The sequence below is a fragment of the Arachis ipaensis genome, chromosome B10 (genome assembly GCF_000816755.2).
Source record: "Arachis ipaensis cultivar K30076 chromosome B10, Araip1.1, whole genome shotgun sequence".
Lineage (NCBI taxonomy): Eukaryota > Viridiplantae > Streptophyta > Magnoliopsida > Fabales > Fabaceae > Arachis > Arachis ipaensis.
In genome coordinates this window covers 131,449,810-131,463,291 of record NC_029794.2, presented here as the reverse complement: position 1 = coordinate 131,463,291, position 13,482 = coordinate 131,449,810, and the positions used below count along the sequence as shown (strand labels likewise).

Sequence of the window (13,482 nt, the reverse complement as noted above, 5' to 3'; positions counted from 1 at the left end):
ATTACTATAAAATTTTAAATAATTAAAAACATATATATATATATATATATATATATATATTATTAATACACATATCTTATATGTATTTAATCTACACTTTTAATATTATATATATATAATCAAGTTTACTCACAAGCTAATGAGCTGAGCTTCTCGGCTCATTTAATTTATGAACTTAATTTCAACCTCACCGACTCACGAGTTCAGCTTATCGAGCTATTAACGAGTCTAACTCGAGCTAGTTCATGAGCCGACGTCACTCACTTCTAGGCTGGTGACGAGGGTGATCCACCACTTCCATTGTTGATTATATAAAGGTAGAGGCTTAATAATCACACACATACATAGTTATGGAATTGGACAACGTTTTACTTGTTGTCTTCTTTGCTCTTTTAACCACTTCATCTTCTACTGCAAAAGTAGCTCCACCGGTTTCCCCCATTCTTGATGTTTCTTCACTCAACAGAAGCAGCTTCCCACCAGGTTTCATCTTTGGAGCTTCATCTGCATCCTACCAGGTTCTTATGGGATCAAAATTCATATTTAGTTAACTCAAATAATGCCAAGTCAGATCATTTTTGTAATTTATTGAAATGTGTAGTTATGGTTCAATAGTTAAGTTAGCTATCTATATATTGTGCCTTTTTCCAACAAGTAATTAAATTCCTCCAAAAACAATAGTCTCAAATGTTCTAAATTACAAGTAATGTTGTCCAATTAAGTTACTCATAATAATAATAATAATAATAACCTTATATTTTACAGTATGAAGGTGCTGCTTTTGAAGGTGGTAAAGGCTTAAGTATTTGGGATACCTTCACCCATAAATATCCAGGTAATTTAACAACTCTGTTTCTCTCTCTATTCATTACTAGATTTTCTTCTTTCCTATTCAATGAAAAAGGACAACGTTACATGTTTAATAATCTGTAATTTTACATATTTAATTACTTTACTAAGTATATAATTAATTTACTGTGGAAACAACATGCAGAAAAGATAGAAGATAGAAGCAATGGAGATGTTGCAAATGACCAATATCACCACTATAAGGAAGATGTTGGGATCATGAAGGATTTGAATCTAGATGCTTACAGATTATCCATTTCTTGGCCTAGGATACTCCCAAGTGAGTCATCACAGTTAATTTCATGTGAAGTTGATAGTAGGGGTAAGCACGGATAGCGGGTATCCAATTACCCGTCCGAACCCGAACCGAACCAATTAAATTGGTTCTGAAACCAACGGGTAATTGGATCCAATCCGAACCAAACCGATGACTTTTGTTAGTGATTGGTTCGGGTATCGGTTTTGGAGGTGCGAAACCTAACCAATCCGTTCTTAATCGGTTTGGTTTGGTTCGGGTACATATATAAAAAAAATACAAATCCGAACCAAACCGAACCAATCACATTTTGATTGGTTCGGTTCTAATTTTACCATAAACCCGAACCAAACCGACCCGTGCTCACCCCTAGTTGATAGTTTAGAGTCATTAGATGAAAATTTAGTCAAACCTGTCAAATCATTTAACTTTAATTTCACATAAAGTTAACTGCACATGAGTTTTCACCCATTGATAAATACCTGACATTTATTTAGTTAGTTAATTAATAAGTAATTAATTACTCTTTTGCATTGATTAACCATTTCACATTTGCCACAAACAGAAGGAAAGCTTAGTGGAGGCATAAACCAACAAGGAATTGATCATTACAACAGCCTCTTCAATGAGCTACTCTCTAAAGGTCATCATCAAAATAATTCCATCCAACTTGTTTTTAATTTTCCCTAACAGTTTTCTTTCTCTTTTGCAGGCATAAAACCATTTGTTACTCTTTTCCATTGGGATCTTCCACAAGCTTTGGAGGATGAGTATGGTGGCTTCTTAAGTCCTCGCATTGTGTGAGTACTGTAAAGTTTCAACATTCACAAAGAATCAAAGATACTATATACTATGCAGATTTATTTGACTCATAATATGACTAATTATCATTATTATTCTAGAAATGATTATCAAGATTATGTGGATGTTTGCTTCAAAGCATTTGGAGATAAAGTGAAACATTGGATAACTTTTAATCAACCATATACTTATAGCCAAGGTGGCTATGCAACTGGTGTGAAGGCACCAGGTCGATGTTCCAAATGGTTGAACCAAAACTGCACCGGTGGCGATTCAGGAACAGAACCTTATGTGGTTGCACACCATGAACTTCTTGCTCATGCAGCTGCTGTGCAACTCTACAAGACCAAATATCAGGTTCACTCTTAGCCTTACAAGTTTGAAACAATTATCAAATTTTCGTCATATTCGAAAGATTATATTCTGTTTGACAAATGCAGGCATCTCAAAAAGGCTCCATAGGCATAACCTTGGTGTCTCATTGGTTTATGCCATTTTCAAATAGTCCACTTGATATAACTGCTGCTGAAAGATCACTTGACTTTATGTATGGATGGTAAGTACTAATCCTAATACTAATACTAATACCCCTGCTTTTAAATTATTGATTTTTTTTTCTTAGAATCTAAGTAAAAGAGTTATTTGTTATTTTATATAGGTTTATGGAACCTTTGACAACAGGAGATTATCCAGAAAGCATGAAATCTATAGTTGGAAGTAGATTGCCTAAGTTCTCTAAAGAGCAATCTAAGCAACTCATACATTCATATGATTTCATTGGATTGAACTATTATACAACCAACTATGCTTCCAATGCACCTAAACTATTGTCTGCAAAACCAAATTATGCCACTGATTCTCATGTCAATTTTGCAAGTAAAGACACTTTTCTTTATCTTTCAATTAATCTTAATATATATATGTTAGACTTTGCTAATGGTGTGTAAATTGTTTCTATAATAATGGCAGCTGAACGCAATGGTGTTCCTATAGGTCCAAGGGTATGTATATGTGTAGCAAAATCAAATTTAATTTGTAACTTATTATATGTTTTGTTTTCTGTAACATAAGATTGACATTATCATATTTATGTGCAGGCTGCTTCAACTTGGTTATATGTTTATCCAAAAGGAATTCGAGAACTATTGCTTCACACCAAGAAAAAGTACAACAACCCCTTGATTTATATCACAGAAAATGGTAAAAATAAAGTTACATTATAACATTATTGCACTACATGTTTTAATTTGTTGTATGAATCATAGCAGAGTTGAAATTGTAGGTATTGATGAGTACAATGATCCAACACTGTCACTTGAGGAGGCCCTTTTAGATACCTTCAGAGTTGATTTTTATTATCGTCATCTCTTTTATCTTCAACATGCTATTAAGTAAGAAGTTATTGCTTTTCATTATATATATTTATTCAATCTTTTCTTTTTGAAGTATCTGTTAAACTTTACCATTTTGATTTGTAAGGGATGGTGCAAATGTGAAAGGATACTTTGCATGGTCATTGCTGGACAACTTTGAATGGAGTGCAGGTTACACTGTGAGATTTGGACTAAATTATGTGGATTACAAAAATGGTCACAAGAGATATAATAAGCTTTCTGCAAAATGGTTCAAAAGCTTCCTCAAAAGATATTATTAGACTGTTTTTGTGTTCACCTTGAATAAAAATGATGTGATGCAATGTAAAACTTTAATGGTATCATCATTGCTCGCATTTATGTTTATCTATTTTCTAGTTTCTTATTTAGGTTCACTTCAATATCAATGACTTCTAAATTTATTCCACTAGTTTATCTATGGTTAAATTATACATTTGGTCCCTACATTTTTAGTAAAATTACAAATTAGTCTCTACATTTTAAAAGTTTATAATTGGATCCCTAAAGAGAATTAAAATTTATAATTTAATTCCTGTGGTCAAAAAGTGTTGATTTTACAGAATATTCTCAGAATATGCTAAGAATATTCTGTTAAAATAGAGAATATACTGAAAATATTCTGTTAAATCAAGCATTTTTTGAACGACGGAGACTAAATTACAAATTTTAATTATCTTTAAAGACCCAATTACAAACTTTTAAAGTATAGGGACCAATTTGCAATTTTACTGAAAATGTAGAGACCAATTGTATAATTTAACCTTTATCTATTATTATTATTATTATTATTATTATTATTATTATTATTATTATTATTATTATTATTATTAAGGTTTATGGATTGTATATTAAGGTATGTAGATCCATAATAAAACATACTATATACACATTACTCTAAAGATTGAATTCGAAAACAACCGAAACAACTATCACTTGTATTAAGTCTTATAATTTGTTGAACTTCACCTGTTTATATTTCTTTCAATCAAATTATTGAAACAATTGATTTACGAATCTTCCATATTACATGTACTTCTGAGTTCTAACTAATGTTTGACTCTTAAACCAACAACTTACACTTGAAATTCTAACACAATTAATTTTACACATGTATTCAACCACATAACGTTATATTAGCAAAAATAACTACTTTTTATATTAACGGCATAAATAGTTATCCAAAAGAACAGTTGTGATTGCACTTAAAACGTTTTACACTATTCAATGTATCAAAATTAAACTCTTAGTTTTAAGTTATAAAGCATCATTTTCTTCCTTCAAATGTCTGATTAGCACCATCCATCTTAATTAGGGTATTTTTATTAAATTCTTATCTTATTTTTATTTATTATGCTTATCTTTTTCTAAGTTTGTTATGTTTATATTTCTCTAGTAGAATCATCTAGAGATTCGGATTGTTTTAACTCATTTTAAAATTCAAAATCAATTTAGTGTAAATAAATAGCATTGTTTTCTATATCAAAAACAACAACAATCTACCATAAAAAATTTTCATCTTTTCTTTCTTATTTTTTCATATTAAATTCTTATCTTATTTTTATTCGTTATGTTTATCCTTTTCTAAATTTGTTAATCATCTAGAAATTCGGATTATTTTAACTTATTTTAAAATTTAAAATCAGTTTAGTATAAATAAGTAGTATTATTTTCTATATTAGAAACAACATACAATAAAAATTTTTTATTTTTTGTATTATTCTTTCATAGTTTTATTAATTTCATTACCACTTTCATTATCAATGTCACTTAATTAATGGCATAAGATTTATGTCGAGGAATTTTCTTTCATGATTTTAAAAATTTTCTTGTTATTTTAAATACCCTTGCTTGCTTGAACAAATGCTTCCTATTATTTTCGTTCCCCATTGTCTATTAATAAGGTAACACTTAAAGAAAAGCTTTTAGATTAATACAAATCCAACAAAACAAAACAACTCATATTTATACATATATTCAGGAAAAAAAATTGTAGATCCATAATTAAATAAAATAAGCAAGTCTCTGGTAAATAAAACTAATGAAACCTATTTATTTTAACGGTGAATATCTTCAAATATGAGTTATTTATAAAATCTGATGTTATGGTTGAAATATTGGGTTGAAAAAGTCAACAAACACCACATCAATTAATGTGTGATGAATTATTATTGCTACCATCAATTAATCTATGAAAGATATATTAGATGAGCATAGTATGGAGTTAGTAATACAAAACAATGGTTGTAATATATTGGTCAATAATGAATACTAGTTTTGTTTGTGGCTAGAAAATTATGTATCCTTAAAATAGCAGGTTCTCCTTCACATAGATCCTGGTCAACCGATCTAGTCTAGCCATATGAACAAATACAAGAGTCTCTAAAAGAAAATGGTATGATGCCACGTGTACCCTTGAAAGTGGGGTAAGTGAAGTTCAGTTAGCCAATGAAAACCCTCTATAAATATCAACCAAATGCAGAATATTATTACCTTCATCTCAACCCATACAATTCTTGCTTTTCCAATTTCACTTGATTGTTAATTAATTTATATATTGTTGAAGGAATTATGGACTCCAACAGGGCAGCTTTCAATGCTGGACAGGCCAAGGGCCAAGTTCAGGTTATTTTCCCTTTTAGTTAATTTTATAAAAAATTAATTTGGGTTAGTCGAGTGGTTCAGGTTACTTGTCTGTTTAAACAAGTGTCGAGAATTCGAATCTCGCCAGCTTGTGTATACAGCAATCCATTGGCAAACAGCAAATCCTTAAATAAAACTCAGATTTACGACGGATTAGTTTTTGTCCAGTCGGATTGGAGGATTACGTAAGCAACAAAAAAAATCTTATAAAAACTAAAAATCACTTGTCACACACATATTATTGTTATGTATGTATAAATATTTATATATTTTACATTTTTTAATAAAATTATAAATATAAATTTAATTGTATTATATTATTTATAGAATTGATTGTATTATTTATCAAATTGATTTTATATATAGACATATTCTTGAAAAATGTTATCATGAATATCAAAATTACTAAACTTTGTGTTGGACCACTAGTACTAATTCTATCAAAATTATTGTTTTTCACTCTTAGATCTTTTGTATTACATACAGGAAAAGTGTGAGAACATGATAGACAGGGCTTGCGATTCTGCTCAGTCTGCTAAGGAATCCATGCAAGAGGTTCTACTCATTTTAAATTTGACAATATATATGAGTTGAAATATATATATACATGGATGAAAGATTGTCACTATTTTTTTAAGAATTTAATTTTGACTGTAAAACCGTTTTATACATATATCCAATCACATAATATCATATTAAAAAAAATAACAATCTTTTATATTGACCGCGTAAATGGTGTAAAACATTTTACATTATCAGTGCGTTAAAATTAATTTTTTTTTTAAATTAGTGATTATCATCACTGATTTAATATTTATTTGGTTTGAGAAAATATTTTTTAATTTTTATATTTTTTCTTTTCAAAATTTTATTTGAAAATAGTTAAAACAATAAAAACATTTTTCTGTTTTTTATTTCTTGTTGGGAGTAAATATGCTCTTTTATTTTTTGAAGACTGGTCAGCAGATGAAGGCAAAGGCCCAAGGAGCTGCTGAAGCTGTGAAGGATGCAACTGGGATGAACAAATAAATTCAGATGCTATTTATTATTGGTTTATGATTTTATTTTTTCTTTTCTTTTTAGTTGTTTTAGGAATTTTATGTTTAACACTCTTTTGATCTTTGTCACACAACAAGAGAACTCTCTCTACTCATGTAGTTCTCACTTTTCATTATTAATGAATTATCTTGAATTTTAGTGAAACCTAAGTGATGTCGCATAACATAGTATACTTTTTTGCACTCTCAGTATAAAATAATTTTAAAATTGACATCTAATCAGATATTATCACAATAAAATTCTGCATCGAACATCTTTGGTGTAAAAGAGTTACATGCATGCATAGAAATTAAACTGATCCAAAAATATATTTTATTCTATACTTTTAAATGTTGATAACTAAATAATGCTATTAACAAGATCGAAAGGTTTCAAAGGATATGAGCCCTGAAATGAACGAAATTTATGAATAGGTAACACAAATGGAGGAGAAATATATGCCGCTGTAAATTAGAAATTTGGAAAAAGAATATTCGATCTCAAAGCTATGAGGAGTGAAGGCATATATATTTGGTAATTATTCATCTGGAAAAATCTGAATGTGAAAAAGATATAATGCGTTCATATGTTAAGTAGTTTCGTCAAGTATATCAAACCATTTAATAATCGTTAACTATTATTTTTATGACATCATAACGTGAGTGATCGTTATATATAATTAGGAATGAAAATGTTGGACTATAGGAGATAATATCTAGTTAAGAACTATGGTTAGTTTTTTCTAATATAGTAAATCATTTTAAATTTTAATTTGAATAAATAATAGTAACTACATATTGACATGATAAGAAGAGAGAGCCAACGAGCTATAATTCAAATAGCATAGTCTCTTCTTCTCACCTAAAGGTTTCGAGTTTAAATTTCACTCTTAACTTAAAAAAAAAAAGACATAGAGAGAGAGAAGAGAGTTTTTTTTTTTTTTGTTTAATTATTCTGTCGGTCTCTGTAATTTCACCAAATTTTCGATTAGGTCTCTATACTTTTTCTTTTCAATTAGGTCCCTATACTATATCAGATTTTGTAAGTAAATCCCTACCGTGATAAAAACGATGAAATTAATGGAATAATCTGTTAAACTATACAGAATATTCAGCAAAGTATTAGGCATATTCGGTTTGTTTAACGAAATATTCTGTTAATTCCATCGTTTTTGTCAAGGTAGGGACTTAATTACAAAATTTGAGATGGTATAGGAACTCAATCGAAAAGAAAAAAAAAAGTATAACGACCTAATTGAAAATTTAGTGAAACTATAGAACCGCCAGAGTAATTAAACATTTCTTTTTGTTAACAGCACGGAGAGTTTTGCAAGTAAGAACTTCTCGGTTCATAGGTTATGAATTTAAGTTATTCTCCACATCCTAGTAATTTTAACATCCAAATTTATCCAAGCAATTTTAGATTATGCGCTTCTTTTTTTCATTTTCTTCTCCCCTCACACTGATGCTTCTTCTTCTTATTTCAAATTCACGCATGCCTTCTTCTTCTTTGTTATACATATTGTCATTATCGTTATCGTCGTTATTGTTATTGTTATTGTTGAATTTTTGCCATGATGATGTTGTTTGATCCAAAATTGATTTTAGATGTGTTTCTGTTTACGATTCAGTTTTGTTTGTGCGCTTATTTTCGAACTGAGTTTATGTGTTGCAATTATTATGTAATTTCGGTTATTTCTGAGTTAATTGTGTCGCAATTGTTATGTAATTTTGTTTCATTTCTAAGTTAATTATATCGCAGTCCATTTTGTAATTTCGATTCATTTCTGAGTTAATTGTGTCGCAATTATTATATAATTTCGATTCATTTCTGAGTGAATTAAGGTGCATTTGGACTCGTTGTCCTGCACAATTTAAAACTCTTTCTCCTTTTTCTCCTCATCTTCTACTGTTTCTTCTTCTTCTTTTTCATCTTTTTTTTTCTTCATCTTCACCTTCTTATTTTTTTTTTTATTCTCTTGAGATGAATAAAACCAAGAAAAAGAGAAGAAAATATCAAACAAAAAAGAAGAAGAAACATATTAATGACGTTTGATCTAAAATTGATTTTGGATGTGTTTTTATTCATGATTCAGTCTTGTTTGTGTGCTTATTTTCGAATTAAGTTTATGTGTCGCAATGATTATGGTAAATTTCGGTTCATTTTTGAGGTAATTATGTCGCAATCATTATATAATTCCGATTCATTTATGAGTGAATTAAGGTGCATTTGGATTTGTTCTCCTGCACAATTCAAAATTCTTTCTCCGCTTCTTCCTTCGCTTTCTACTACAATAACAGCAATAACAGCGGCAACAAAAAAAATGATGATGAGGAAAAAACACGCGAAGAAGAAGAAAAAGGAAAAGGAGAAGGAGCAAAAAGAGAATGAGAAGAAGGAGGAGGAATGCGAAGAAGAAGACCACGACGACAACAATAACGTAAATGGTGTGTACGCGTATAATCACACTCTTTTTAATGAGTGGTTTTTGTTGGTGTTGGATTATTTAGTTAGACTTGAATGACAATATTATTTGAATATGTAGCAGATCTAATAGGATTTTCCCCGACCTATCTAAATATAAACTTTTATATTATCAATATATCTTGATTAAACTTTATATATAAATTAAAACAAAAAATCAGCATAGCATATCTGTAATCATAATCTCATCAAATTTTATATATTGCCATTAATTGTGAAAATATCCATCCATCAAATATTAATCTGTAATCAATAGAGCTAAAAATATAAGGTTTACAAAAAAAAATGAGTTATCAATGTCCATAAAGATTGCCTTTGTTTTTAAGGACCGGAACCGAAAATAAGAGATTGAGATTAAATATCGTGTTTGGTAATTAGAGACGAACTAAAATTTTAGTCTCGAGATCCAAAATTTCAACCCTTTCAAAACCTCCAACAAGTAGAAACACAGAAGACTAAAATTTTTAGGAACAGAAACTAAAACTTTAATAACATTTTTTTTCAAGCCCGAATAAAAGAGGAGGGTTGTGTTAAGTCTTCGGCAACCAACATAAAAATATAGCCGAACCCCATGACATGAATCAAAGACATTATTGCGCTAAAGCTAGGTCGTTGCCCGGAAGCAACGCGCCGTATGGCTCGAGTACGGTGTCAAAGCAAGAGCCGCTGCATCGGTGCCCGGATGTAGTGTTAAATGAGCAAGGGTTCTCGCGTTTTCGTGAACAGACGAGGGTAAATAAGCTAGTTCACAAAGTAAAAGGTAAAGGTCGAAGCGACAGAAGGTTGAGATTTGGGACATGGAACATAGGCACTCTAACAGGAAAGTCCATGGAGGTGGTGGACACCATGACAAGGAGGAAGATTAACATTATGTGCCTACAAGAAACGAAATAGGTTGGTGCAAAGGCTAGGGAGTTGGATACTTCTGGTTTCAAACTTTGGTATACAGGAAAGGTGAAGAATAGGAATGGGGTTGGAATAATTGTGGATAAGCAGTGGAAGAAGAACGTAGTGGATGTCAAGAGGGTGGGAGATCGGATCATCTCTATCAAACTTGTGGTGGAGGGAGGTGCTTTCCATGTGATTAGCGCCTATGCACCGCAAGTGGGTTCGGACGAACAACACAAGATAAGGTTTTGGGAGGATCTAGAGAGTTTGGTTCAAGGCATACCTTTGGGAGATAAGATTTTCTTAGGAGGAGATTTAAATGGCCATGCATACAAGAAAAGATAAAGATAAAAAGGGAATGCTTTAAAGAGTGGTCTTTATGCCGCAATGCAGATAACTGGGAAAAATATAAGGCGGCTAAGAAAGAGACAAAAGTGGCTGTAAGTGAAGTAAGAACAAGAGCATATGAGGGTCTCTACCAGTCTTTGGGCACGAAAGAAGGAGAAAAATGTATATATAGAATCGCAAAGAGCCGGGAAAGAAGAACGAGAGATTTGGATCAGGTTAAGTGCATAAAGGATAAGGATGGAGAGGTGTTGGCTCAAGAAGAAAAGATTAATGAAAGGTGGAAGAGTTACTTCTACGAGTTATTTAATGAGGGACAGAAGACTCTTCCGAGCCTTGGTCGATTATGCACAAGGGAAGAAGATCAAAACTTTAACTACTATCGATGGCTAAAGAGGAGCACGAACATAAGCTGAGTGTGGCAGAGATGAATGAGTGGTCATACGCGATTGGATAAAATAAGGAATGAAGATATAAGGGAGAGAGTTGGAGTAGCACCCATTGTGGAAAAGATGGTTGAATCGCGTCTCAGGTGGTTTGGACATGTGAGAAGAAGACCGATAGAACATCCAGTCAGGAGGGTGGATGAGATGGAAGATGGATAAAGGGCGAAAGGCAGAGGAAGACCTAAGAAGACTATCCATGAGGTGGTCAAACGAGACCTACATGTAAACGGTCTCTCTGTAGACATGATACATGACATAGCACAATAACGTCGTTTGATTCATGTAGCCGACCCCACTTAGTGGGACAAGGCTTTGTTGTTGTTGTTATTGTACTCTTATTTAACTTTTCAAATTTTAAATATATCCTTTAGTTTCCATGTTTATGAGTATCTTAAACCAAACATAATACTCAAACATAACTTAGTACATTTAGAGATTTAATTTAGTCTCTCAGTTTCTATTTCTGTTTGGTTTGTCTCTCTTCCAAACGCAGTCTTAGTAAGGAGATAACTCAGAAATATTTGTATGACTCCCACACGTAATAAATTCTCTACAAACATAAACCACCATATATTTTCATTTTATTATTTTAATGTTAGTAGTTATACAAAAACCACATAAATTGAGTGGTTGTAAATGTGTCAATTAATTAAACATAAACATACTCTAGGAACATCCAAGTATCCCTTGTAATGACATCATTATAAATAAATAAATAAATAAAATCCTTGCAAGATTCAAGACAAGCAAAATGTTGCCTTTCATGATATATCCTCTCTCTTTTATACAAGAGATTGCAGCTGAAGAAATGCATACTCTAGAAGTCTGAATGATACACACAAACTAGACTTGAATGTGTTATTGGGGTGCGGCAAAGAGGACATTCTGGCTTTTCATTGCACCATTCTGTGATACAGTTCCTACATGAATGAGATCACATCAAAACACAAGAGGAGGTTCAGTGAAAGAAAATGGGGGGAATGTGAAGAGAAAAAATAATGCAAGATGACACAATACCAGCAAAATACATGGCCACAGGATGTAGCTGTTGGATGTTGACGATTACTTAGGCAAAGAGTGCATTTGCTAGTTCCATACTGTAAAACAGATGAGGATTCATCAAAATACAATTGATGCTGATTTAGAAGGTAAATGTAACATGGATATAGAGGGAAATCATGATGAATTTCACTCTAATCATGTTACGTATATGCCAAAAATTAGCCACTAAACCGGCCACTTATATAAAATACATATTAGAATACAAAATACACACTAAAAGTGTATGAAACAACAGATGCATTTATATACAAATACATCGTGGCTGATTTGGTAACTGAATTTTTATGTAATATAGAATTTTTTATTTCCAAATCTCAGAAGGTCAGTGTCTTATTAAGTTCACTGTGGTAGATCATATCTTAATAGAAAATAGGCTTTCTGTGAGTTCCCTATTAACAATATTAAACCAAAATAGGATCCACAAAAGTTACACCAGTGACAACAAACCATCATTGACTGCATTATAACCACGCTAATCTTATTGTACATGTTCTAGTTCTTTAAGGAACAAAACCAGTAAAAGCATATCCATGTGGTCTTGGCATAGAGCTCAGATATAGGTGGTTTCCCGGTATTTCCTTTTGCTATTAAATTTGGCTCAAAGTTATTTTCGATGACAGGATGTAAAATCGTCACTCTGTTGATTGTTCCATGGAAGTGATTAAACTTGCTAATGGTGAACTGTATCAATGCTATCTATATAGAGGTTTGTTACTAACCATATTCAGAGTTTGCTATGGCAACGACTGGGAGTATTATGCAAAGCATGTTCTTTAAGAGAGTTCTGTGCTGACTAATTATGAAACCTGGCATGGACCTACATGTTCACTACATGGTGCGGAGCGATATTTCTAGCAGCTCGGAATATCAATGCTAGTTGATGCTGCAAGGGTTGCACTAGATAGCTCCCCATTTTATTCTCTTCGTTTACCTTAATTGTACCAAGAAAGGTCACATTTTATTACCTTACACCCTATTTTCCCTTTGTATATTTTAGAAGTGTATATTACAAGGAATATATATAGGATAACTTGATGTGAGAATTGTACCTCAGAAGATGAAGAATCAAAGACCCAACCTCCTTCGTCAGTATCTAGAGATGCCAGATTACCTTCTTCATTCAGAACAGGCAAACCATGTCCTATTATACAATAAAGGGGGTCAAGTTATGATAAGAACAAATAACAAAAGTTCTTTTAATTTTTGGACAGAAATAGCAATAAATTGAAATAGCAAAAAATTGTTGTAACGCATAAGAGCATCAGTAGAATCAGTAGAA

At 31.5% G+C, this 13,482-nt stretch overlaps 3 protein-coding genes across 10 annotated transcripts in view; 2 read left to right on the top strand and 1 right to left on the bottom strand.

Moving 5' to 3' along the window:
* LOC107623351 (beta-glucosidase 12) lies at positions 273-3,699 on the top strand. The gene is made up of 12 exons (XM_016325576.2): positions 273-518; positions 766-835; positions 995-1,129; positions 1,671-1,748; positions 1,818-1,905; positions 2,008-2,263; positions 2,347-2,462; positions 2,565-2,782; positions 2,876-2,907; positions 3,004-3,106; positions 3,189-3,297; positions 3,386-3,699. The coding sequence occupies exons 1-12, from the start codon at positions 351-353 to the stop codon at positions 3,558-3,560; spliced, it is 1,548 nt and encodes a 515-aa protein (XP_016181062.1). The 5' UTR covers positions 273-350; the 3' UTR covers positions 3,561-3,699.
* LOC107622218 (stress-induced protein KIN2) lies at positions 5,102-6,999 on the top strand. Its single transcript, XM_016324103.2, has 3 exons — positions 5,102-5,922; positions 6,427-6,495; positions 6,895-6,999. The coding sequence occupies exons 1-3, from the start codon at positions 5,869-5,871 to the stop codon at positions 6,967-6,969; spliced, it is 198 nt and encodes a 65-aa protein (XP_016179589.1). The 5' UTR covers positions 5,102-5,868; the 3' UTR covers positions 6,970-6,999.
* Positions 11,693-13,482, bottom strand: part of LOC107623815 (peroxisome biogenesis factor 10) — a 5,952-nt gene continuing 4,162 nt past the window's right edge. For 7 of the 8 annotated variants that reach the window (XR_002355429.1, XM_021113397.1, XM_016326192.2 and 4 more), the window contains 3 exons: positions 13,253-13,344; positions 12,159-12,238; positions 11,693-12,061 (listed from right to left, as the gene is read on the bottom strand). Coding sequence is in view for 7 of the 8 variants with exons in the window: in XM_021113397.1 (XP_020969056.1) it covers positions 11,959-12,061; positions 12,159-12,238; positions 13,253-13,344 (275 nt within the window). In the remaining variant the exon portion in view is untranslated. Of the gene's footprint in view, positions 12,062-12,155; positions 12,239-13,252; positions 13,345-13,482 lie in introns of all 8 variants that reach the window. The other variant, XM_021113398.1, reaches the window with a different exon arrangement.

What these genes read in the sequence shown, in the direction of transcription:
- LOC107622218 (XM_016324103.2), top strand. Translation starts at nt 5,869, where the DNA reads ATGGACTCCAACAGGGCAGCTTTCAATGCTGGACAGGCCAAGGGCCAA. An exon ending in AGGCCAAGGGCCAAGTTCAG is followed by an intron (nt 5,923 to 6,426) that starts GTTATTTTCCCT and finishes TATTACATACAG; the next exon opens with GAAAAGTGTGAGAACATGAT. An exon ending in CTAAGGAATCCATGCAAGAG is followed by an intron (nt 6,496 to 6,894) that starts GTTCTACTCATT and finishes TATTTTTTGAAG; the next exon opens with ACTGGTCAGCAGATGAAGGC.
- LOC107623351 (XM_016325576.2), top strand. Translation starts at nt 351, where the DNA reads ATGGAATTGGACAACGTTTTACTTGTTGTCTTCTTTGCTCTTTTAACC. An exon ending in TTGGCCTAGGATACTCCCAA is followed by an intron (nt 1,130 to 1,670) that starts GTGAGTCATCAC and finishes TGCCACAAACAG; the next exon opens with AAGGAAAGCTTAGTGGAGGC. An exon ending in TCTACAAGACCAAATATCAG is followed by an intron (nt 2,264 to 2,346) that starts GTTCACTCTTAG and finishes TGACAAATGCAG; the next exon opens with GCATCTCAAAAAGGCTCCAT.